Genomic DNA, 25790 nt, shown 5'->3' with positions numbered 1-25790 from the left:
GGTTTAGTAGCAGAGAGGAATGTTTGAACTCCATGATCTAAGAGGTCTTTTCCAACCTAGTGATTCTATGATTCTATGATTCTATAAAGTATTACAAACTGAAAATATGTTGTATAATATAATAATTCCCCTGAGTTTATTAACTGGACATCATGTGTTCTTTCTCAGAATTCCAACCTGATTCATCAGAAGGTGTCTCCTCCAGTGGAGCAACAAGGATCTCCAATCTTATCATTCGTTACTCTGGAACAATTCAATGCCGTTCGCCTCGTGCAAAATGTACATCAGTCACTTGCTGCTTTAAGTAAAGTCATCAGGGGTACCTCTTTACTGAGTTCTGAAGTACAAAGACTAGCAAGTGCTTTGCTAAATCAGAAGGTAAATAATTTTGTCATGAATTTACATTATAAGCAATGAAAAACCGCCAGGGAGACTGAACAAAAATACATATTTTCATGTCACCATTCACTCTAAGTTCTTGTGTTGACAGAGATCCTAAAAGCTCTTTTATTAATAGTGAGTGTAAAACAGCACCACGTTTTTTCTGGAATGAAAACCCAGAAAAATGTTGCTGTTCAAGTACTTGCAGAAGCTTCTGAGGATATTATACTTCCATCAAGCTTTCTCTTAAGGACAAATCTGCTAAGATTAGAATTTGTGGAACTGTATTTCACAGAATCACAGAATAACCAGGTTGGAAGAGACCCACCGGATCATCGAGTCCAACCGTTCCCATCAAACACTAAACCATATCCCTCAGCACCTCATCCACCCGTGCCTTAAACACCTCCAGGGAAGGTGACTCAACCACTTCCCTGGGCAGCCTGTTCCAGTGCCCAATGACCCTTTCTGTAAAGAATTTTTTCCTAACGTCTAGCCTAAACCTCCCCTGGCGGAGCTTGAGGCCATTCCCTCTTGTCCTGTCCCCTGTCACTTGGGAGAAGAGGCCAGCACCCTCCTCTCTACAACCTCCTTTCAGGTAGTTGTAGAGAGCAATGAGGTCTCCCCTCAGCCTCCTCTTCTCCAGGCTAAACAACCCCAGCTCTCTCAGCCGCTCCTCATAAGGCCTGTTCTCCAGCCCTTTCACCAGCTTTGTTGCTTGTTGAATTTCCATTTCAAATATCAAATCATGCTAGAGAAGTCAAATATATTGGCTAGTAAAACATGTAAATCTGTCCTTTTTTTATTTTATTTTTTATAGTTTCTTGAAATTTAAGTTTCCCTGCAGTTGTAATCACAATTTGTTCTCTGTGTTTATTCATTATGGATTATTGCCATATCACACAGAGAAGCCCCACCTATCATATTAACCTATCATGTCACCCTGTATTCTAGATATACAAGAAAAATGACCAAACTTTTTACCTGTACTTTATCCTTGTTTTCTGGCATCAAACTGGTACAATTAGTGACTGTAAATTTACATGCCCTGTCATTAATAGCTAGATAATTGGATTCCAAGGGTAGTCAAACATTGACATGAAACTCCGTTTATTTTGTTTCACCTGCAGCAATTGATAGATTGTGTTGATACTGGTACATAGATATTGAGACTGGCCCTACAATGAGCGAGAATTCCTATTAACATCTTGTTTGTCTTCACGTGAGGAACAAGTACTGTAAAAATGATTGTTATGCATTTATTGATCTATCCAATTTCTAATTAAAACCATAATTAAATTCTTTGTCTTTCCAAATTCACAAGACAGCCTTTGTTAGCAAAATTGTAGTGCGATTAGAATAAATTAACATTTTTATGTTGGCAGCCTTATTGCCTTTTTAAACACATTTTGTCTGCGTGATAGAAACTGCTGCTACGTACGAGTCATAGTGAATGCAAATGATACATGTAATGGCCATTTTTTAGTACTTAGAGTTACATTTCTTGTTACTGGGCAAGTAAGCATGGCTTGCTTGTGTGCTTAAGCCGCACTCTTAAATTGGAAGCAGCAGGAGCTATGAAGCTGGTCACTGTCGTAGAACTGTACGTAAAGATTCCATGCCTTTTCATCTCTCAGAACATGAGCTCAGTGCTTTCTGATACATTGGACAAAGCATTCCTGGTGTTTCATCTGCTTACTTACCCACTTACCTTGACATAGAGGACTTTATTGGATTGTGACCATAAAGCAATCTCTTCAGCAGTCCTCCAGAGAGGGTAGTGCTACGCTCTTGGCATGACAGCTAAACCTCCTGGCTGCCAAACCTCGGCTTATTTATCATCTTAAGTGCTTTGTTTCATGTATTTTCTATACACCGTTCTTGTTTAGTTTGGTGTGGTCATGCATTATGTAACAAAGGGCTATTTTTAAAAACGTACAGTTTGAAAGCACCACAATTGTAGTTCTTTTAAGATTACAGCACCTGAAGAAGCTGCTAGGTGACCACCAATAGAAGCATGAAACTCAATAAATGCATGACTCCTAATGGTTTCAGCAATGGTCTTTGTTTGTGCAAAACTGATATGTTAGTGTACAGCTGAAATATATTTCTGTAACTAATTAGTTAAGTTGTTATTTAAAGCTTAGAGTAATTTAGAGTGATATATTAGCAACATTATGTGAATACCTTCTAAATGATAGATTGCTGAGCTGCCTGTATATGCATACCTAGCAAAACAATGTGCAAAACTGCAAAGGTAATAATAGTTTCAAATACAAAAAGTTTTCAAAGAATTATAATTATGGAAAAATGCATGCTGTTAAATATTCTTTATTAACTGTCTTGTTTGTATTCTAGTTTATTCAATTCTTTATTAATTAGTGTCCACAGATCCAGATGTTTTGGGGCTTTATCTATAAAAGGTACACATGGAATATTTACTTTGGAAGATACTTCTTCTTAGAAACTTCTGTGATCAGATTTTGAAATCTGTTCAGCCCATATGCTGTTAGATTATGAAACTCCTGGAAAATGCAACTGTAAATGTCAAACAATATAAACAGTTTATTTTACTCAGCATCTTCAGTGTTGTGCAATATTCCCCAGGTGATGAGTTACATCAATTCTCTTTCACTTAAGCAGGAGAATCTTGCCAAGTTAGTTTCAGTGTGCTTTACGGATTCCCACGGAGTAGGTACGATTAATGTTTTTATCCTTATTATAAAAGCAGGAATTCTAGCAGAAGGATTATTCAAGCCATTCTTTTTGAGGTCCATGAGAAATTTGCATGGGGAGGTCTTGCAGGATTTATTCTCAGGTGTCATTCTGCAAGCCCTTTAAGAAGAGGAAATAGTCATTTGGAGGAATTATACCAGATTCACTTCACATTAGAGCAAAACAACTGCACGTTCAAGTCTCAGGATGCAGCAGCAAAGGAGTGGAAACCTTTGGCTGCAGATGAAAATATAGCAATGGCTTTCAGAGAAAAGATCAGCTGAGGCCTTTCTGAAATATTTATGGAACATACTGGTGTTTCCTTATTGAATAGCAGAGGTTTTTGCAAGTTCTCCATCAGCACTGTATCTCTGTGAGATACATAAAGTATTAGCAGGAATATGACCTTCCTATTAGAGGTTGTATGTTTTGATTGTTGTATTACTTGTATTGCCTTTTTTTCTTTGTAGATGTGTTTCCTCTCTGTATTATTTATTTTCATTCAGATTACTTGCATAAAAGGTAATGATGTCGGTTTTGAAGTAGATACTTCCAGTAATTATTTTCTTTTTTTTTCAGTGTCCCCTCGCATGGCAAAGCAAATGGGAAGGTCCAGAAGATCCTTTACAATATCTTAGAAGTCTTGTAGCTCGAGCGCTTGCTATACAGGTAATTCTAAAGAGTAATTCTACCTCAGTACGCTGGTGTTCAGTGACACAGTATATTATGTGAATTCCACCACAGCAGGCCTTTCAAACTCAAGCCCTGATGAGTTTTAGAAGTAGTTTTAAATACAGTAATGTTAGATTTCTATCTCAGATTTTAGTCAGTCTTTCTGATAAAGTAGGAGGGCAAAGGTAGGTTTGTTTGTTCAGATGAATCTTGACATCTAAGTCAACATGCTCTTTAATCTGGTAGAGAGACATGTATAAAGAGCTACAGTGAAGCAATTCTTCATAGACGTAATACAGAGAATAATAGAAGACCAGTCTTTGAAGAAAACAAAGAAAACATACACATTCTCCAGGTTTACAAAGGACTGTAATAGCAGGTGCTCAGTCTGACCCAGGTCTGTCAATCTACAGCCTGATAGTGAAGAAGAAAAGTATTAGTTAAGGTAAATCTAGCTATACTTTGATTAACAGAAGAGGAATAACTAAGATAATAGCTAAACAACCCAAAAAAAAAAAAAAAGCTGTTTGTCTAAGTTAATTAGTATTTAAGGAAACAGTATTTAAGGAAAAGGATGATCAGAGGGCTGGAGAACCTCCCATACAGGGACAGGCTGAGAGACTTGGGTTTCTTCAGCCTGGAGAAGAGAAGGCTCTGAGGAGGTCTTATAGCCACCTTCCAGCACTTGAAGGGGGCCTGCAAGAAAGCTGGGGGTGGGGGGGGAAGGGACTGTAGTGACAGAACTAGGGGCAATGGCTATAAACTGGAAAGGGGCAGATTTAGACTAGTCATAAGGAGGAATTTCTTCACACTGAGAGTCATGAGGCACTGGCATAGGTTTCCCAGGGAAGTGGTGGCTGCCCCATCCCTGGAGGTGTTGAAGGCCAGGTTGGATGGGGCCTTGGGCAGCCTGATCTAGTGGGAGATGTCCCTGCCCATGGCAGAGGAGTTGGAACTCCTCAACACCTCCAGGGATGGGGCAGCCACAATTTCCCTGGGCAACCTGTGCCAGTGCCTCACCACCCTCACGGTGAAGAATTTCTTCCTTATGTCTAGTCTAAATCTTCCCCCGTCCAGTTTAATAGTCATTCTTCCTTGTCCTATCACTCCATGCCCTTGTAAAAGTCCCTCTCCAGCTTTCTTGGAGGCCCCCTTCAGGTCCTGGAAACTGCTCTAAGGCTCCTTGGAGCCTTCTCTTCTCCAGGCTGAACAAGCCTAACTCTCTCAGCTTGTCCTCATAGCAGAGGTTGAATTGAGCCCTTTCTGACTGACTATTATCATCATTATTACTCAAAAAGCACCACTTGTGGCTGAGTCAGCAGCGCTCATAACCTTAAAGTACACTGTGCCATTTGTGACTTCTACCTTTATTTCTTTGGGACCAAACTCCATGTGATTTTCCTTGCTTATATGAAATTGTTTAAATGGAAGCCTGAGATTAAAGTTCAGGCTTCTGTGTGGAGTACACCTCCCACACAAAGTGGAAATGATGTAGCAGAGTTTAACAGGGTGAAATTACCATTAACAGTAGATGGTTATTGAAGAAAGTTTTTATTCCTGTATATTACTCCTGTCAATTTTTGACAAATGCACTGCATTATATTGCCCTTACAGCAATCTTCCTTTTTTATTGTTTGACATTCTGACAGCACTGTACATTTGAATTACTCATTTTTAATAATTTATAATTTTAAACACTTTGTTACTGTAAGAGTGACAAATTATTAAGGCAGAGCTTCACGGTAGTTATTTAACTGTATCTATAAGCATTAAATTGTGTTAATTTTTTTGTTAGTCGCAATAGAAAATAGTGACAGGTGACCACATAGTCATTACTCTATTTTTACATTATTTTATTGTGGTCAAATATGTAATATAGTTGTATTTGAAGCAATTCTTAAGAATACATTATCAGTCTGATTTGCTTCTGATGCTTCTAGAAATAAAATTTCTGGTTCTTATTTTATATGCATGTTACCAGAAAATCTTGATTATTTTTAATTATGAATTTCAATTGAATAATCATTTTCTTTAAATGTGATTTCAATTCCTGTTTATGTGTTTTGCACCAAGATTTTTATTCTCCTTGGTTATAGTTTCTTAGATTTTCTTTTTTGCGACTTTTCATTTTTAAATTTATCCACGTAGTTTATCGTTAATTAACTATACATTTAGTATAGAGAAATTTAATAAAGGCTTCGATAAAGATTTTCTCATAACTCTCAAGATTATCTTCAGATTTATATTTCAATCAAAGCCGTATTTGGGAATGGTTTAGTTTTGTAATACCAACTCCATCATCATTCAGCCTGGAGAAGGGAAGGCTCCTTGAGGGACCTTCCAGTACCTGAAGGGGCTACAAGAAAGTTGGGGAGGGACTGCTTACAAAGGCTTGTAGTGATAGGAGGAGAGGCAATGGATATAAACTGGAGAGGGGCAGATTTAGACTAGACATGAGAAGGAATTTCTTCATGATGAGGAAAGTGAAACCCTGGCACAAGTTTCCCAGGTAAGTTGTGGCTGCCCCATTCCTGTAATTGTTCAAGGCCACGTTGGATGGGGCCTTTGGCAGCCTGGTCTGGTGGGAGGTGTCCCTGCCCATGGCCGGGGGTTTGGAACTGGATGATCTTGAAGGTCCCTCCCAACCCAAACCGTTCTATGATTCTGTAATTCTATGATTCTACGATCATATTTTTTTTTATTTACTCTTACCTCCCTCTGTTTTATTCACTGTAAGATACTGTATTCTACCTTCACTGCTTCAGGCGTTTAAGTATTTTTCAAGAGTCAAATAGGAGCTGTTGAAACATCAAAATTATACTGAAAGTTTACACTGACTGAGGAAGGATTCAGTAAGTCTCTGCTTACTTTTTTATTTAAAGGCTTCTTGTCAAGAGGTTTGCTGCCAGTGCAGAAAATAATAAAACCAACTGCTTTGTTACATTTAATGGGGACTGGGAGGAACCCACTCTATAGGCCAGATGGTAGAATAATTATAGCAGAACTTACAGAAGTGAGTTGATGTTCTGAGAGCATTACACAACAACAGATAGCAAAACAACAGGTGTTTCATTTTTTTCAGGTCTGATTTCACTCAGGAAAAGCAAAATAAAAAAAAGAAATGTGCCTCCTTAAAATGTGAACAAATTACTTGAGGCAAAATTCAGTAGAGCCATGTTGTGCTGTGTAATATGTTATGGTGATGAAGCCAATAGAAGTATGTGATTTCTTCCCAAGTAGAAGTTCCGGTATTTGGATGACGAGTTCAGAGAATTTCCAGTTAGTGATGCTGACATTGAACTATACAAAATCATATTTCAGCTTCTCTATCTACAGTGATTTATTTGCTGTGAACATTAAGATATGAATCGTCATGGATCTTTGTGTTGTGATTTTTGGTTCTTACACTCCCAGTTTCCTCATCAGGGCATTGTAAATGTATTCTGTGGTTTTTCTCTCTCATGGTACATGGTTGTAGCTCAGCAATAACCTGATCACCTTCTATGACAAGGTGGCCTGCTTATTGGACAAGGGAAAGGCTGTGGATGTGGTCTTCTTGGACTTCAGTAAAGCCTTTGACACAGTTTCTCACAGCATTCTGCTTAGGAAACTGTCAGCCTCTGGCCTGGACAGGCGCACACTCTCCTGGGTGGAAAACTGGTTGGATGGCCGGGCCCAGAGAGTGGTGGGAAATGGAGTTAATTCCAGCTGGAGGCCAGTGACAAGTGGGGCTCCCCAGGGCTCAGTGCTGGGTCCAGCCCTGTTCAATGTCTTTATCAATGACCTGGATGAAGGCATCGAGTGCACCCTTAGCAAGTTTGTGGACGATGCTAAGCTGGGAGGAAGTGTCGATGTGCTGGAGGGTCGGGAGGCTCTGCAAAGGGATCTGAACAGGCTGGACCGCTGGGCTGAGTCCAATGGCATGAGGTTTAACAAGGCCAAATGCCGGGTCCTGCACTTGGGGCACAACAACCCTATGCAGTGCTACAGACTAGGAGAAGTCTGTCTAGAAAGCTGCCTGGAGGAGAGGGACCTGGGGATGTTGGTTGACAGCGACTGAACATGAGCCAGCAGTGTGCCCAGGTGGCCAAGAAGGCCAATAGCATCTTGGCTTGGATCAGAAACGACGTGACCAGCAGGTCCAGGGAGGTTATTCTCCCTCTGTACTCGGCACTGGTGAGACCGCTCCTCGAATCCTGTGTTCAGTTCTGGGCCCCTCACCACAAGAAGGATGTTGAGGCTCTGGAGTGAGTCCAGAGAAGAGGAACAAAGCTGGTGAAGGGGCTGGAGAGCAGGCCTTATGAGGAGCAGCTGAGAGAGCTGGGGTTGTTTAGCCTGGAGAAGAGGAGGCTGAGGGGAGACCTCATTGCTCTTTACAACTACCTGAAAGGAGGTTGTAGAGAGGAGGGTGCTGGCCTCTTCTCCCAAATGACAGGGGACAGGACAGGAGGGGTAATGGCCTCAAGCTCCTCCAGGGGAGGTTCAGTCTTGACATCAGGAAAAACTTTTCACAGAAAGGATCATTGGGCACTGGCAGAGGCTGCCCAGGAAGTCGGTTGTGTCACCATCCCTGGAGGTATGTAGAAGACGGGTAGGCGAGGTGCTGAGGGACGTGGTTTAGTGGTGGATAGGAGTGTTTGAACTCGATAATCCAAGAGGTCTTTTCCAACCTAGTTCATTCTATGATTCTGCCAGTTTGATGCCTTAGTATCAGATTTTTGCTATTTTCCTCGTCTTTTAATATTTGAGGTACAATGAAGTCTTACTTTTGCTCTGTTTCAACAGTTAGGTACCTGTAAGGGTAGATTGAACACCCAGAGTATATGAGGTTTGAATTCCTGGAAATTATATGCTGAAGATACTAGAAAACAGAAGACAAGTTTTATGCCCATCTAGGCAAAGAGGTTCAATTTCTTTTTCATGGAAATGGTCATTGGGCACTGGCAGAGGCTGCCCAGGAAGGTGGTTGAGTCACCTTCCTTGAAGTTCTTTAAGGGACGTGTGGATGAGGTGCTGAGGGACATGGTTTAGGGTTTGATAGGAATGGTTGGACTCGATGATCCAGTGGGTCTTTTCCAACCTGGTGATTCTATGATCCTATGAACTTCATTCACCAATAACAGGCAGAAAGATGGCTTCTAGAAAGCCAAATTATCATAGAATCATAGAAGAGTTTAGGTTGGAAGGGACCTTAAACCCCAACCAGTTCCAACCCCCCTGTGATGGGCAGGGACGCCTCCCCCTAGATCAGGCTGCCCAAGGCCCCATCCAACCTGGCCTTCAACACCTCCAGGGATGGAGCAGCTACTTGACAAAGTAGTCAAGTCCTTTCAGTTTTCCCTGAGTTAAAGAACTCTGAAGACCAGCCGATAAATCAGTCTTAATGCAACACTGCACTTAAAATAGATGCACATAAAATCTGAGAAACAGAGGCTGATTTTGCATCCCAGAACAGACACGCACACATAGTCTGTACAAGTACAAACAGCCACACACAGGCTAACAGAGAGAGCAGGACAGTATCTTTAGAGGCAGCTGCATGAACGTCGACAGCACGAATAGCCCTGTTCTCTGCTTCCCCTAAATATCCTGTAATAAATATATAAGGATAAGGTGATATATAATATTATGGGATATATCAATATCCTGTAACAAATCTTGTGTAATCCCTAAATTGTCATATTTGGTCCCCAGATTCACCCACTTGGACACTGCATAATAAGTCCTTTACCCCTTTTAGTAGTAATCTCACGTAGTTTGCATAGAATTTCAGAGTCTTTTTGTGATTAATTACCTCAGCAGATTTTGCAGGAGGACAGCAGCTTAATAGTTTGTCTTTCATGGTTTTAGGAGTAGCTGATTCAGATGGATTAGCTTGGCTGCATTCCCCACCTTGTCGTCGTTCCTTTCATCACTCTCTCGATTTGAACAGCTGTTATCTAGGTATCTGTACAGCAAAGGATACTTCATATGTAGTATTCTAATATTAAAGAAAACAAATTCATAAAAATATTGTGGTTTAAATCCACCTGTTCCATTATTTTAATTCAGTATTCAGAATGCTGTGAAGAATCCACCTTATCCTTCTCAAAATTAGCAGGTTTTAGCTTGTTTTTCTTGGCTTCTCCTCTTCAGCTTTGTGAATATCAAAACAAAAATACTACTGAATGCAAATATTGTCTGCTAAGAAAGTGAGCCTTAAATGGCTCCCACAGCTCTCATCATGTTGCAGCATGATTTAACTTCATTCAGAATTTTCTGCCAGGTTGTGTCTCTCAAGACCTTTTATCTAACCGGTAACTGCTTGGTAAAAATTGGAAATTTGCAAGTACTACTATAAAAATTTAGGTATTTTTTGTGTCTCCCATGTAGTCAGCAACTTCGAAGCTCTGATAGATCCAGCTGTTTGGTTGCATGGTCGTATTCAGAGAGTAGTGGTCATTGGCTCGATGTCCAGATGAAGATCCGTGACAAGTCATGTCCCTCAGGGGTCCATAATGGGACCAGTGCTGTTTAATGTCTTCATCAATGATACAGACTGTTAGATTGAGTTCCCCCTCAGCAAGTCTGCAGATGACATGGAGGTGAGTCGTGCAGTTGCCACACTAGAAGGATGGGATATAATCCAGAGGGACCTGGACAAGCTGGAGAAGTGGACCTGTGTGAACCTCATGAGGTTCAAAAAGGCAGAGTGCAAGATACGGTATGATATTAATCATAGAATGAATCATAGAATCATGGAATGGTTTGGATTGGAAGGGACCTTAATGATCATCCAGTTCCAACCCTCTGCTATGCCTAGGGACACCTCCCACCAGATCAGGCTGCCCAAGGCCCCTTCCAACCTGGCTTTGAACACCTCCAGGGATGGGGCAGCCACAGCTTTCCTGGGCTACCTGTGCCACTGCCTCACCACCCTCAGTGTGAAGAATTTTTTGCTGATGTCTAGTTTAAGTCTTCCCCCTCCAATTTAAAGCCATTGATAAACTGTATGAATTTAAATTTTTAAAAATTTACAGCATATATTCCTTAGTTTCTAAGAACTTTTCTTTTCATTGTATCTCTTGCCTTTATCATGGACAAAGCTGTCTGCAGAAGAGAAAGCAGAGTAAAACAGATAGTCTTGTCTGATAAATGCTCAAGCTAAAAATATTAATTATAATAAAAGTGGTGGAAAAGCATACTGGTATGATTTGCATATGAATATGAATTTCCTTATGTTATGCTGTCAGAGCCTTTGATGATTTTAAATTCCAGCCATTAGTAAATGAGAAGGCTGCAACATGTTAGTACACCAGTTCGCAGATACATTGCATAAATTGCCTTGCTTTTTCCTAGACAGCTGAGTTGCAGTAACTTGCTCTTCCTATCACCATTATATTGACACAAATATTGTGTCTACTGATAACAAGCAACCTATTAAAAATCCTTCATTGTTTAGTTTGTAATTGCGATTTCATAGTTGTACATGCATATATCGAATAAATTTCTTACAGTAGTAAGGTAGCATTGTAGCTAAAATTAAGTACATCATGGTAATGTTTTGAACTCTAGAATTTTTGCTAGAAAATGGCTTGATGAAATAGTTTCCAAAATATTTCATCTCTTGATTTGAGATTTTAACTGGTCAAGGTCCATGGTGACATCATAGAACTATTCCTCAAATAGCATTTTGATGACAGCAAGCTGAGCAGTACAGTTGCTGCACTGGAAGGACAAGATGTAATCCAGAGGGACCTGGACTGACTGGAGAAGTGGGCCTGCGAGAACCTCATGAGGTTCAACATGGCCAAGTGCAAGGTCCTACACCTGGACTGGGGCAATTACCAATTTCAATACAGGATGGGGGATGATGTGATTGCGAGCTGCCCTGTGGAGAAGGACTTGGGGGTGCTGGTCGATGAGAAGCTCAACATGAGCCAGCAATGTATGCTCGCAGCCCAGTAGGCCAACCATGTCCTGGGCTGCATCAAAAGAAGCGTGGACAGCAGGTCAAGGGAGGGGATTCTGCCCCTCTGTTCCTCTCTTGTGAGACCTCATCTGGAGTACTGTGTCCAGTTCTGGAATCTTCAGCATAAAAAAGATATGGAGCTGTTGGAATGGGTCCAGAGGAGGGCTACAAAAGTGATCAGAGGGCTGGAGCACCTCCCATACGAGGACAGGCTGAGAGAATTGGGGTTGTTCAGCCTGGAGAAGAAAAGGCTCCGAGGAGACCTTATAGCGACCTTCCAGTACCAGGAAGTTTCAGAGCTGTCATCATGAATTTAGTTTGTGAAGGAAAAGCTTCATAAGAGTAATTCTTGACTAAATTCTTGTTTACCTATTGTGTGTGTAGTAGTTTTTGTCCTTGCCTATTCAGATTCAGATAAAGCAACCAGTGCACTCAGATCTCTGTTTAACTCAGAACTCATTTTAAAACTGGAGTAAGAATCATAGGTCTAAGAATCATAGAATAGTTTGGGATCTAAAAGATCAGCTAAAAGAGACCTACAGTTGTGATGATGAACTCTTCTCTGTGGCTTGCCACAATAAAAAAATTCCCTTTCTGATTTATTGAAAGGCTTTATGGGCTACAAATAGTTCATAAAGTATACTTGAAGTAATTCATGCTAAATGCCTTGGCTTTACTTATTGCATCAATTTAAAAAAAAACCCAAACACACTAATTTCTGTGGCTACACAAAATTTTGCTTGGTTGAACAAACCAAGGTGGTTGAGTCACCTTCCCTGGAGGTGTTTAAGGCACAGGTGGATGAGGTGCTAAGGGGCATGGTTTAGTGTTTGATAGGAACGGTTGGACTCGATGATCCGGTGGATCTCTTCCAACCTGGTTATTCTGTGATTCTGTGATTCTGTGAAACCTTTGATAGTCTGAGCAGCAATCCCATGTTGCGGTGTTCTGGTCAACGGAGTGTAAGTAGCTTTAATACGAGCCAGCAGAGTGTGTCCCAGGTTCCTGTGTCACAGAATGGCCACTCAGTCATATAGTGCCTTTGCTCAGACTGGGGTCTCATCAGCCACTGTTTCCATTCAGTGGTCTCTTTGACCTTGTTGGAAACCAGATTTCCTTCTTTGCCTTTCCGTTGTGTTATATTTTGGGATATGTACCCCACAGAGTTAATCAACTTCTGATTACATTGCTTTAGTGTGTTTGGTAAACTCTGAGAGTTAGGTTAAGCTTTAATAGTTGCTGATAGTTTTCTATGGCACAGGCATGGCTGAGAGTCTTCCTCTGAATTTTGACAGGCTCAGGAGAGGGTGTTGAGAGAAAATAAATGACTGGTAAACAGTAAAAAAGGAAAAAAAGAGAGAGACTGATGACTGCAGTCCGAGGGGTCATTGTTTCAGAAGAAGAACAAGGACTGCAAGGGAGGTAGTTAATAGAAAACCTGTATCTTATGGGATGTTGACCAGGGAGAATGAACCATGGCAAAGTAAGCAGTTCTTTTATTTAAATGTAGCCTTCAAGTTGGTACTAAAAAACAAATTACTGCAGTGCATCTCATCATTACTAGTGCATAATATAATGAGTACTCTGTATCCCTGTTTAGTCACATCAGCACTATCACCACATAGATTTCAGAATCCCTGCTCCAGCACTCTGCAAAGGAATTATGTCTGAGATAGTCCTCACTTTGTCCAAGGATCGTGGTAGGTCAGTCTTATCAGTTATCTGCAAATGAATATTACGCACAACGGTTTTCCCTGTCCTGCCACCTCTTACAAGTTGACATGGGAAGTAGGACCATAATCTCTTTCAAAAAAAAGAAAAGTGGTGTTTCTTTGAATCATGGAATCATAGAATAGTTTGCGTTGGAAGGGACTTTAAAGATCATCCAGTTCCAACCCTCCTGTCGTGGGCAGGGACACATCCCACTAGATCACACTGCCCAAGGCCCCATCCAGCCTGGCCTTCAGCATCTGAAAACTGCCTGGAGGAGAGGGACCTGGGGGTGTTGGTTGACAGCGACTGAACATGAGCCAGCAGTGGCCCAGGTGGCCAAGAAGGCCAGTAGCATCTTGGCTTGGATCAGAAACGGTGTGACCAGCAGGTCCAGGGAGGTTCTTCTCCCTCTGTACTCGGCACTGGTGAGACCGCTCCTCGAACCCTGTGTTCAGTTCTGGGCCCCTCACCACAAGAAGGATGTTGAGGCTCTGGAACGAGTCCAGAGAAGAGCAACAAAGTTGGTGAAGGGGCTGGAGAACAAGTCTTACAAGGGGCGGCTGAGCGAGTTGGGGGTGTTTAGCCTGGAGAAGAGGAGGCTGAGAGGAGACCTCATTGCTCTCTACAACTACCTGAAAGGTGGTTGTAGAGAGGAGGGTGCTGGCCTCTTCTCCCAAGTGATAGGGGCCAGGACAAGAGGGAATGGCCTCAAGCTCCGCCAGGGGAGATTTAGGCTGGACATTAGGAAAAAAATTTTCATGGAAAGGGTCGTTGGGCACTGGAACAAGCTACCCAGGGAGGTGGTTGATTCACCTTCCCTGGAGGTGTTTAAGGCACGGGTGGACGAGGTGCTAGGGGCATGGTTTAGTGTTTGATAGGAATGTTTGGACTCGATGATCCTGTGGGTCTCTTCCAACCTGGTGATTCTATGATTCTATGATCTCCAGGGATGGGGGAGCCACAACTTCCCTGGGCAACCTGTGCCAGAGCCTCACCACTCTCATCGTGAAGAAATTCCTCCTCATGTCCAGTCTAAATCTGACCCTCTCCATTTTATAGCCATTGCCCCTAGTCCTGTCACTACAAGCTTTTGTAAAAAAGCAGTTAGATTAAAAGTTTTTTTGATGACAGCAATAGAATGATAACATTAAATATAAGTTGAAATGATTGTGTCTGCTTTTGCTATACAAAACAATTTATGAAACCTGTCCTAACCAGAATGCAGTCAGTCGTATATGAGAAGCAATTGTTATGTAAAGTCATTAAAAGAATCATGCAGACAAGAGTCATTAACTGACTACATTTAGCTAATGAAAATGAAAGCAAAAATCTCTTAAATGATTTGTAATCATTTGAGTTGAGGGCTCATAATCGGTGATGTGACAGATAAAAAGATCACTGATTATATGTTTTAAAACATGGTGGTATCATGGAGATCTGTCTGACTGACAAAATAACATAAAATTCACTGCATGATATTTACTTGTGTTTTGGATTATTTGGTCACCTTCAAGATGCTTGTATGGAATTATTTGTTTGTCAGCAGTTCAAGGAATAGAGTAAAGTACTTTTTAGACAAGATGCGGGTGCCTGATAGGTGCGTTGTGTAATGAGAGTATAGATTGCAAGACTTTTTATTCAGTGAAAAATTTCATAATGTTCTAGTATCATAGAATCATAGAATCACTAGGTTGGAAAAGACCCACTGGATCATCAAGTCCAACCATTCCTATCAGTCACTAAACCATGCCCCTCAGCACATCATCCACCCATCCTTTAAACACCTCCAGGGAAGGTGACTCAACCACCTCCCTGGGCAGCCTGTTCCAGTGCCCAGTAACCCTTTCTGTGAAAAATTTTTCCCTAATGTCCAGCCTAAATCTCCCCTGGTGGAGCTTGAGGCCATTCCCTCTTGTCCTGGCCCCTGTCACTTGGGAGAAAAGCCCAGCTCTCTCCTCTCCACAACCTCCTTTCAAGCAGTTGTAGGGAGCAGTGAGGTCTCCCCTCAGCCTCCTCTTCTCCAGGCTAAACACCCCCAGCTCTCTCAGCCGCCCCTTGTAAGACTTGTTCACCAGCCCCTTCACCAGCATTGTTGCTCTTCTCTGGACTCGCTCCAGAGCCTCAACATCCATCTTGTGGTGAGGGGCCCAGAAGTAGCAGTTAGTATTTAGAAAGGACCATGGTTTGTCTTTCTCTGTTTAGTGGCAACGTGTGGAATCTTAGTGTCTGATAATTTTCTGGCTTAGTATTAAACATTAATCTTCCTGTGTGGAAGCCCAAGTGGTCAAGAATGCCAGTGGCATCCTTGCCTGTATCAGAAGCAGCGTGGCCAGCAGGACCAGGGAGGTGATTCTGCCCCTGTACTTGGCATTGGTGAGTTTTGGGCCTCTCTTTACCAGAAAGATTTTGAGGTGCTGGAGCATGTCCAGAGAAGAGCAATGAAGCTGGTGTAGAGGCTGGAGAAGTCTTGTGAGGAGTGTCTGAGGGAACTGGGGCTTAGCCTGGAGAAAAGGAGGCTGAGAGGAGACCTTATCATGTTCTATAACTGCCTGAAAGGAGATTGTAGAGAGGTGGGTGGTGGTGTTTTCTCCCAAGCAACATGCGATAGGACGAGAGGGCTGAGTCCCCATCCCTGCAGGTATTTAGAAGATGGGCAGATGAAATGCCTAAGGATATATTTTAGCAGTGGACAGGTACAGTTGGGCTTGACGATCTCAAAGCTCTTTTCCAGCCTAGTGATTCTATGATTCTAGATGTCTTGCAACTACTTACAGAGTAGGCGATACCATAACTTAATGTTTATTGTACAGTGCGATAGTCAGGTAGCATAGGACTTTGACTATAGTGTGTAAAGAAATAGTGTCGAAAATGTATGTGAAGTATAAAAGCTTCAAAACAGGATTTTAAGCGTGGATTGTTGCATAAGCACTCCAGTACCCAAGTAACTCACCTGAAGACAACAGATCCTACCATCTGAGGTTGTTAATATTCTGAGGATCAAACTGAAGACATGATTTATTAAGTTTGCGCGGTGCAATGTGTGTCTGTCTTCTCATGTTGGCACATAACGCGTTGTGCTGATGGGAAGTTCCAAACTTGCTGCTCGTCGTAACAGGCATCGTCACTGCATGTAAGACAAGGTGAAAGAAGTAGGTCAGGCCATGCGTTTTGTGAGGATGCATTTTGCACAAAAGCATTATCTTAAAGCATAAAACTTGAAAGGAATGCAGTGATTTTCCTTAACTTAGTAAAGCAAAGACAGTAATAACAACCATTTTGATGGAAAACATCAACTCTTGTGTTAGAAGAGGTGAAGCAAGGTTTTCAACAGACTTAGAAACTTGATAGAAGTCTCATCGTACAAAGTGAGCTGCACTGGACAAAGAATGGAACAGATGTTTATTTAGAATTGATGAGTCACGTTGCATATAAATAGGTGGTTTTCTTTATGCTTTTAAGTTAATTTTCTGTCTCTTAATTTAAAATAATTGAAATTATTAATCCTTTAGGTTACTGTGTATTTATACAAACATTTTTTATTAATCATAATAATTGACAAACCCACATTTGCTCAAAATGTTGAGAAATCAGGCAATAACTTAAGGATATTTTGTTCTTTTTTCTTTTTTTTTAGAATTGGGTAGAAAAAGCAGAGAAACAGAAACTTCTGTCGGACACCCTTGACCTTTCAGAGCTGTTTCATCCAGACACATTTCTCAATGCCTTACGCCAGGAAACTGCTAGGTGAGGGGAAAAATAATCCACCTATTTACGTGTGTTGATGTGCCGTTGTTCCCTATGAGTGAAGATGGTTATTTACAGGACAGAGATCCAACAATTATGTCAAGTGCTGTCATTAGTCATCTCACTTTTATTATTTGCACTGCAGCAGAATTGTTGTGAATTACTTCTGTAAAACCTGAGGGTTTTTTTTTAATTTTAGGTGAAATTAAAAGTGTATTTTTCTTCTAAGTGAAATTTAGTATGATATGGTACACATTGAAAATGCATTGGATAGGGGTTTGTATTTCATTTCCTGGTGTTGTTTGTCTCTCAGATTTACTATATATATGTTTCCCTTTCAGAGTAATGAGCTGTTCAGTGGACAGCCTTAAATTTACAGCATCGTGGAAAGGACGAATACAGGAAGGCAAACTCCAAGTTAAGGTATTTTACTAGGATGTTTTACTAGAATTTTACAAGAATGTTCTATTAGCATAAGCAAAGTTATCTGTCCATAAACTTGTTGGAAAACTGAGCTATAAGTCCATCAGTGTAACTGAGATACAGAGGTTGGTTAATGGCATACAGCTACAAAAATGGTAGAGCCAAATTCTGCAGAAATGGGAAAAGGAAATCAGTTATCGTTCCACCCGTCCATAGAATCATAGAATAACCAGGTTGGAAGAGACCCACCGGATCATTGAGTCCAACCATTCCTATCAAACACTAAACCATGCCCCTTAGCACTTCGTCCACCCATGCCTTAAACCACTCCAGGGAAGGTGACTCAACCACCTCCCTGGGCAGCCTGTTGTATTGCATAGCCACAGTGCTTGCAATTTAAAATTAAAAAAGTGAAATTATTCTTGCTTCGTTCTCTTCATCCACCTCTTAGATAGAAATTGAAGCTGCAATTCCATTCATTAAAGTCTAACATTTGTCCAGAAAGTAGTTGTCCAGAAATACTTGTGGCATGTAGCAGGGGGAAATATAAATCTCTGAAGTCTAAGGCCATGTTTAGTTCACAGTCTGAAAGTACTTACTAATTAAAAGAAAGCTCTTAGAACACGTTACATATAAAGCATTGCGTAGCTATAGAAGCATATGGGATTCTTATTTAATTTTTCTAAACAGTAGTTTATCTGAGAAATCTCAAGTTATGTTAAATAAAATTTACTCTTCTATTCATTATAGAATCATAGAATCATTAGGTTGGAAGAGATCTTAGAAATCACCAAGCCGAACCATACCTGTCTACTAATAAATCATGTCACCAAGCACCTCATCTACCCAACTTTTAAACACCTTCAGGGATGGTGACTCAACTGCCTCCCTGGGCAGCCTGTTCCAATGCTTGAGAACCCTTTTTGTGAAGAAATTTTTCCTAATGTCCAATCTGAACTTCCCCTGACACAGCTTGAGGCCATTCCCTCTTGTCCTGTCCCCTGTCACTTGGGAGAAGAGACCAACACCCACCTCTCTGCAACCTCCTTTTAGGTAGTCATAGAGAGCAATAAGGTCTCCCTTCAGCCTCTTCTTCTCCAGGTATTTTGTTTCTCTCTGCAGAAGCCGTGTAATTGTGCACTCCATTCTTTGAAACCTGTGCTCAGACTTCCAAGCAGGAATTCATGCTTATTTCAGCAATTGTTCTCTTCTTCTTGACATTATAATGATTGTGTACTTGGCTGTTGCTATCATATTTCCATTAATCTAATGCCAGGCAACTGCAGTTACATAAATGATGACATTTACAGGTATTTTTCTTTAACATTTCAAAGAGTGTGAATCCAAATCAGAGGAAGTTCACGCTGAAGCATGATATAGATCTTACTTTTAAATTGTGTTTCCTATTCTCACACAGAACATTACAAATAATTAGTTTCCTGTTATTTAAAAATTTCATCATGGTAAAAACGATCATCATCTATTAAAGCGCCTTTGTAATTATTACTGATATTTTGTCTGTAATATATGTTTGAATATTTTATATTTCCACGGCAGATCAGTGGCTTACAACTGGAAGGCTGCAGTTTTGATGGAAATCGACTTTCAGAAAATCTGCATGATTCTCCCAGTGTGTCATCTGTTCTCCCTTGTTACATGGCCTGGATTCCACAGGTACTAAATTATTAAAATCTCTAAACTTTCAAGACCCATAATTTGCTTTTTCCTATGTAGTAGCTTTTCAGTATGACGTTGCTGACCTGTTTTCCCACTCATTTCAAAATTAAAATCCCTGTCTTTAATAGAAAAAAACAGTGATTTCCTTTATCTAAAACAAGTATTTATTGTAATGTTGTCAATAGTTTTTAGCTTCTGTTGTTCAGAGTAAGACAAGGGCTTTATTTCAGTCATACTTATTTTTTCCTTTGTCTTTTAAAAAACATTAACATATTTGCAGAAGTGTGTTTAGTAAATGAATACAAGAGTTTGGGAGTTCATTCCTAGAATATATTTTCTTTGCATTTTAAACATGAAATTAAGATGCAACAGCAATAAAAAAACAGAGAGCATAATGTGATCTGTAAGCAAAGAAAGCATTTCCCCTACTTACACTAATTTAAAAAAATGCCAATGCTTGCAGAAATGTGTAAGATGAAAGTGAAGTAATCCAAACAGTAAAAATTGTTACTGTTCCTCTTTTCCAATAATAGCAATCTCTGATAAACAAAGCAAGAAGTTATATAGAACTTATTAAAAGATGTGTAGGGATTACAAATCGATACACTTAAGAGTCAGGCTCTACACAGGGATCTGAACTGTTAGATCGATGGGCAGAGGCCAACAGGATGAGGTTCAACAGGGCCAAGTGCAGAGTCCAACCCTATGATTCTGTGATTTTAACTAAAAGAAAGCTTGCTATAGAATTCATCCCATCTAAAACTTAATCTCCTGATATACCTTAGCTCCTTCTTTGGCATCTTCATCCCATCATTAGTTAATTGGGATAAATCTCTAGGTGTGACTCTAGAGACAGCCTAGACCTCTAACTCTGGGACAGACAGGTGGAAAGAATCCCAGGTATAGATCTAAAAGAAAATATGTTAACACTTTTACACACAAAATCAAGTATTAATGTATGAAGTGAGAAATAGGGGCATATGCAGTTTTTATCCGCTTCTTTATAACAATAAATAAAATTAGCTTTATGTAAAAAGTTGAAGGATAATGTCACCTTTTATCAAACCCTGTAGATATCAACTCATCAAGCAAATGAATTTATAAACTGCAGGAGTTTATCCTTTGGCAATGTAGAGAACTCTACAAAGTTCTCTCTTGAGAAGGCTAGGATTCATTAGAAGAATGTTAGAGAAGTTCACTGGGCTCAAGTTCTTAAAATTTAAGTTAGAATTGAGTTTAATAATTATCATATATTATAGCAGTGATGAGATTTGTGGTATATTGCACAAGGAGCTCCATTGTTAACACACTACAGTATCCCAACATAGCAATATGTTATAGAACAGCATTAGAACAGCTGGTTGATGAGAAGCTCGACATGAGCCGGCAACGTGCGCTCACAACGGTATCCTGGGCTGCATCAAAAGAAGCGTGGCCAGCAGATCGAGGGAGGTGATACTGCCCCTCTATTCCTCTCTTGTGAGACCTCATCTGGAGTATTGTGTCCAGTTCTGGAATCCTCAACATAAGAAGGATATGGAGCTGTTGGAATGGGTCCAGCGGAGGGCTGCAAGGATGACCAGAAGGCTGGAGCACCTCTGCTATGAGAACAGGCTGAGAGTGTTGGGGTTGTTGAGCCTGGAGAAGAGAAAGCTCTGAGACCATATAGCAACCTTCCAGTATCTGAAGGGGGTCTCCAAGAAAGCTGAGGAGGAACTGTTTACAAAGGCTTGTAGTGATAGGACAAGGCACAATGAGTATAAACTGGAGAGGGGCAGGTTTAGACTAGATGTAAGGAGGAATTTCTTCACTATGGGAGTGGTGAGGCACTGGAACAGGTTGCCCAGGGAAGTTTTTGCTGTCCAGTCCCTGGAGGTGTTCAAGGCCAGGCTGGACAGGGCCTTGGGCAACCTGATGTAGTGGGGGGTGTCCCTGTCCATGGCAGGGGGCTTGGAACTGGATGATCATCTTTAAGGTACCTTTGAAACCAAACTATTCTCTGATTGCAAGTATAATGATCAAGATTTGGAGTTTGAACACACAAGTAAATACTAACCACCACCTGCACTACTGCTCCCAGCTTTGATGGAAAAGAAAATACTGAAAATTAAAAAAACCACAAACAAACAAACAAAAAAAACCCCAACCAAGCAACAACAAAACCTATTACAAGTTGACATGAAAGATTTTTCAGTTCTTTAGTACTTTACAAAGTTTGTTTTTTTAAGAGAAGTGAACAGATTTCTAATTTACTTGAAAGGTGCAGCGTGGGATAAATATGGAATTGCAGACATCTTTATATATAGACTCAGTGGTGAGTGGGGAAGGATGGTAATGTACACGGTTTTGCATGGTAACACAGAATGATTGCCTTATTTACACTGGAAATGAGGATTATAAGTAACCCTCTCTTTATTCTGAAATGCATTCATCTCATGTTAGGGATGGAACAAATTCTTAAGTGTTTTTCTGAATAACAGCCTATATTCTTTAAATGACAAAGATAAGCCCAGAAGTTACACGTGACATCAGCAGAGAGCTTTTATTCACAGAAGCGAGGTACTTTAATAATCAGTGATGTAAACTTCTTCTGAAGTGGTTCATATTTGAAATGAATAGCAACCAAAGTCTTTGTGTTGGAAAACAGTACAATTCTTTTAAAACACAGGCCAAAACTCGTCAACCACCTACATTTTAAATATCAAGTATCTCTAAGGAGAGTATTTCTGAAATGATCTGCCCTTAAGTTGTTTTGCCATGAGCTTCTCTGTAAAAATTGACCATAATCGCTGTGCTCCAAAAGCAAGGCAGAATCAGGTCATTATGCATTTCCCCTTATCTCAACATCCTCCTTAGGAGAAGAGTGCATGAAGTAGAACATATTAGAATCATAGAATAATTTGGATTGGAAGGGACCTTAAAGATCATCTAGTTCCAGCCCTCCCAGTATTATCATAGGATTCTTAGGTTTTGAATTTGTTTTCTTTTTCTCATAAATATCTTATGAACCCTAGTGAGCAAAAATCTTTATATTTATAATACAACGCTCTGAGGTAATTTTCAAACCAAGTAAAATGTAGTGAACTGACTGTGGGATACAAAAAAGCAGACTACAGGATTTCTCTGAGAGAATCCCCTCAAAATACTCTGAGTGGACTATTTTGAGCTACTAACATGATGCTTGTTCTCATTAAACTGTGACGGTCCTTTCCAGTTTTAGTTCTCTGACAGATCCCAAGCTGTGAAGGGTGTCACCAAGGGGGATGGAACCATGTGTGAGGCAGGCTAGACAAAGAGAAATTTTGGACTGTGCATAAGCCAAGGACATGAGGATTTGTGGCTCAAAAAGGCTTTCACAGAATGGTTTTAACCCTCAAATAATGTGATTCCTTAAAACATCAGTAGGACTGAGAAAGGTGCAAGAAAAACTATTTTGACCCAAAAAGGTGTAAAAAGAGGTCTTTGAAGGCAAACTGGCCAACTTTTGGCATCCTAGCTTTGGCAAAGCTTAAATTCTCTGCTTAGCCTTTTACTCACAGCCCAGCCAGATTTTTGTCTTAGGAGTGTTGACCAAGGGATAAACACGGTAATCTTTATCTTTCTGAGAACAGCCAAGTTCTCTTGACAAACTTCTGATTATTAAGTTTATCTGTACAACTCATGCAGTTCACAGACCTGCTGTAAGGATTTCTACACTGATCTTCAAAAGACACAGGAAGTTCATTTTCAAAGGAAACAACAAAGTTCTTCAGAAATGGCTTACACTTGACCAGCAAGGCAAAGTGCTTGAAACAGTTATTGTTTGCATGTTTCCTTTTTCCTGTTTTTAGTTATTTTCTAGTATTGGAGCTTCAATAACTCACATTTGATTTGATTTGCATGAAAGACACGCATTTCTGTTTCAAATTCCTCTCTGACAAATGTGCTGCTTTGTTATTTGATTCTTGAAAATCTTCTGACATTTTCCTGTTGACAGAAAGGGAGATTTAGAGTGTGATTGAAAACATGCATAATTATTTACGCTAAATAAATGCACCATCAATTGAAACCTAAATTACATGCTGCAGGAAGTCTAGACTGAGTCTTTGAGCTCAGTTTTATAGTCAATGCATAGGGACATGCCTTGTGCAAAGCCCTAGGAGGAAACCATGTCCAAGACACTTTGCAGTACAGAAAGCGGAGAGAATTCATAGAATAGTTTGGGTTGGAAGGGACCTTAAAGATCATCCCCTTCCAACCCTCCTGCCATGAGCAGGTACACCTCCCACTAGATCAGGCTGCTCAAGGCCCCATCCATCCTGGCCTTCAGCATCTCCAAGGATGGGGTATCCACAACTTCCCTGGTAATCTTTGTACCAGTAGTACTGCTAATGCTGTGCAGTAGGGAAGTCCATGTATAGGAGAATGCAGATTATAAATTAATCCAGCCAGAAGTTCAAATCATTCCATTTGAATCTGTGTGCTTAAAGTTAACTTGATAATCTTCTATTTAGGCTCGTCATGGAAATGACCTGTTCTCCAGAATTGCCAAAGTACTCCACTGGGACAGTGATCAGCGCTCATATGAAAAGTGTTTAAAAACAAACATCAAAAAGTCATCAAATCTACTTTTTTTGTTTTTTAAACTAATAATGTAGCTTTTACATATGCTTGCATATCTTGCAGTGCAAGAAGCATGTGGAAAGGACTAGGGAATTTAGGCTTTTTATCTGTTTTAAGTGCTGGTCTAACTAAGTTGTGGTTAATATTTCTGGGTTTCTCTTAATATCCTGTATTAAGTGAGGACCCTGTGAGGCTATAGTGTAAGGTATGGTCACTCTTCATGTATTGCAGAACAAGTTTTATACGTGGGTTTGCCAGTGTTGGGAGGAGCAGCAGGATTTTGCTGTAGGAATGATAGAGGTGAGGCAGCAGGGTTTGCCAAGAGTAGTCTGCTCCCAGACTCCAGCCTGGCTGGGTTAGCAGCTCCCTGCAGAGCAGCACTGGTGCTCCCAAGGGGCCTTCTTCCCTCCGGGAATTGTTCAACGCTTCCCTTGTCCCTGGTTTGCAGAAGCATTTGACATCTAAGTTTTAGGGGGTTTATTTCAAAGAAGATTTTGGTATCACAGAATCATAAAATTGCTTGTTTGGAAAAGACTGGAGGTCATCGATTCCAACCATACCTGTCCACTACTAAACCATATCCCTGAGCACCTCATCTACCCGTCTTTTAAGTACTTCCAGGGATGGAGACTCAACCACCTCCCTGAGCAGCCTCTGCCAGTGCCCGAGAACCCTTGCAGTGAAGAAATTTTTCCTGATGTCTAATCTAAACCTGCCCTGGTCAACTTGGGGCCATTCCCTCTCGTCCTGTCACCTGTCACTTGGGAGAAGAGATCAACACCTCTCTACAACCTCCTTCCAGGCAGTTGTAGACAGTTATAAGGTCTCCCCTTAGTCTCCTTTTCTCCTTGTGTTTTCAGTTCAATCAAGCTAGAGTGAAAATCTAGAGATTTAGTTATGGAGCAGCCTAGTGGGTTTTCTAAATTCTCTGATTTGCTGGTAATCCTTCTTTGTAGCCTGATCCAAGAGTTGCATATCTAAAGCTGCAGTGTCCAAACTGTATCTCACGATCCAACTGTAGATACCATAGAATTGGAAATTACTCTGTTTTCATGTTCTGTTGTCTGTTTAAGTGATATCTCAGTGCATTTTTTTTGTTGACAGGATTCATATGGTCCATATTCTCCAGAGGAATGCATATCTTTACCAGTCTACACGAGCGTGGAGAGAGATCGTGTGGTGACAAATATTGATGTACCTTGTGGAGGAAACCAAGACCAGTGGATTCAGTGTGGCGCTGCTTTATTTTTAAAAAATCAGTAACCTGAAACTCTCGAGGTTAAGAATAAATATCTCAGTTGTTTCTTATTAAAAGGAAACTTCAGATTAATTCCTCATATATTTTTAAAGCAATGGTTTATAAATTCCCTTGTTTATTTTTTTAAGGTATACAAAATTAATGCTACTCGAATAGAACTGCATTTTATCTCTGTGGAATACTGTAAAAATTAACAGTGCACTATTCTGCAAACTGTTCATTTGCATTGTTTCTCTAGATTGTAATGTTTTGTGTCTCTTCTCAGACTTTTTGAAATCTCTTAAGTTTTGCCCATAAGTATGAAATATGAATTCAAAGCCAGTGTGTTTTCTTTGTTCTTCTTCATTATCCTCTTGATCTGTCATTAATCCTTTGTTATTTAATAAAAGGAAGTTATAAAACTTACCTGTTGTAATTGAAATTATGTGTTTTACTTGAACATAAAAATCAGGATAGATGTTTCAGTCTGTTTTAAAGTTGTTTTACACATAATCATATTTCTTTATATTGGTAGTAAATAATAGAAGAGTCATCATAAACTTGATGTGGAGTTATAAATCCAGTTAGACTACCAGCATGGGGGTTAGCTAGAGGTTACTGAGGGAAAACTTTTCATTAAAGTGTAATAAATTCTAATAAGAATTTGCACACAAA

The 25790-nt window shown here is 40.3% G+C and overlaps 1 protein-coding gene across 2 annotated transcripts in view; it reads left to right on the top strand.

Moving 5' to 3' along the window:
- Window positions 1-25501, top strand: part of DYNC2H1 (dynein cytoplasmic 2 heavy chain 1) — a 155241-nt gene extending 129740 nt beyond the window's left edge. For both annotated transcript variants that reach the window (XM_069883447.1, XM_069883446.1), the window contains 6 exons: window positions 169-378; window positions 3676-3765; window positions 17067-17176; window positions 17518-17599; window positions 19157-19273; window positions 24983-25501. In XM_069883447.1, coding sequence (XP_069739548.1) covers window positions 169-378; window positions 3676-3765; window positions 17067-17176; window positions 17518-17599; window positions 19157-19273; window positions 24983-25141 — 768 coding nt within the window. In that variant the 3' untranslated portion in view covers window positions 25142-25501. The remainder of the gene's footprint in view (window positions 1-168; window positions 379-3675; window positions 3766-17066; window positions 17177-17517; window positions 17600-19156; window positions 19274-24982) is intronic.
- The last annotated feature ends 289 nt before the right edge of the window (window positions 25502-25790 follow it).

The sequence above is a fragment of the Phaenicophaeus curvirostris genome, chromosome 1 (genome assembly GCF_032191515.1).
Source record: "Phaenicophaeus curvirostris isolate KB17595 chromosome 1, BPBGC_Pcur_1.0, whole genome shotgun sequence".
In the NCBI taxonomy this organism is placed as follows: Eukaryota; Metazoa; Chordata; class Aves; order Cuculiformes; family Cuculidae; genus Phaenicophaeus; species Phaenicophaeus curvirostris.
Note: the sequence above shows the minus strand (reverse complement) of the source record. Positions and strands in the feature narration are given on the sequence as shown.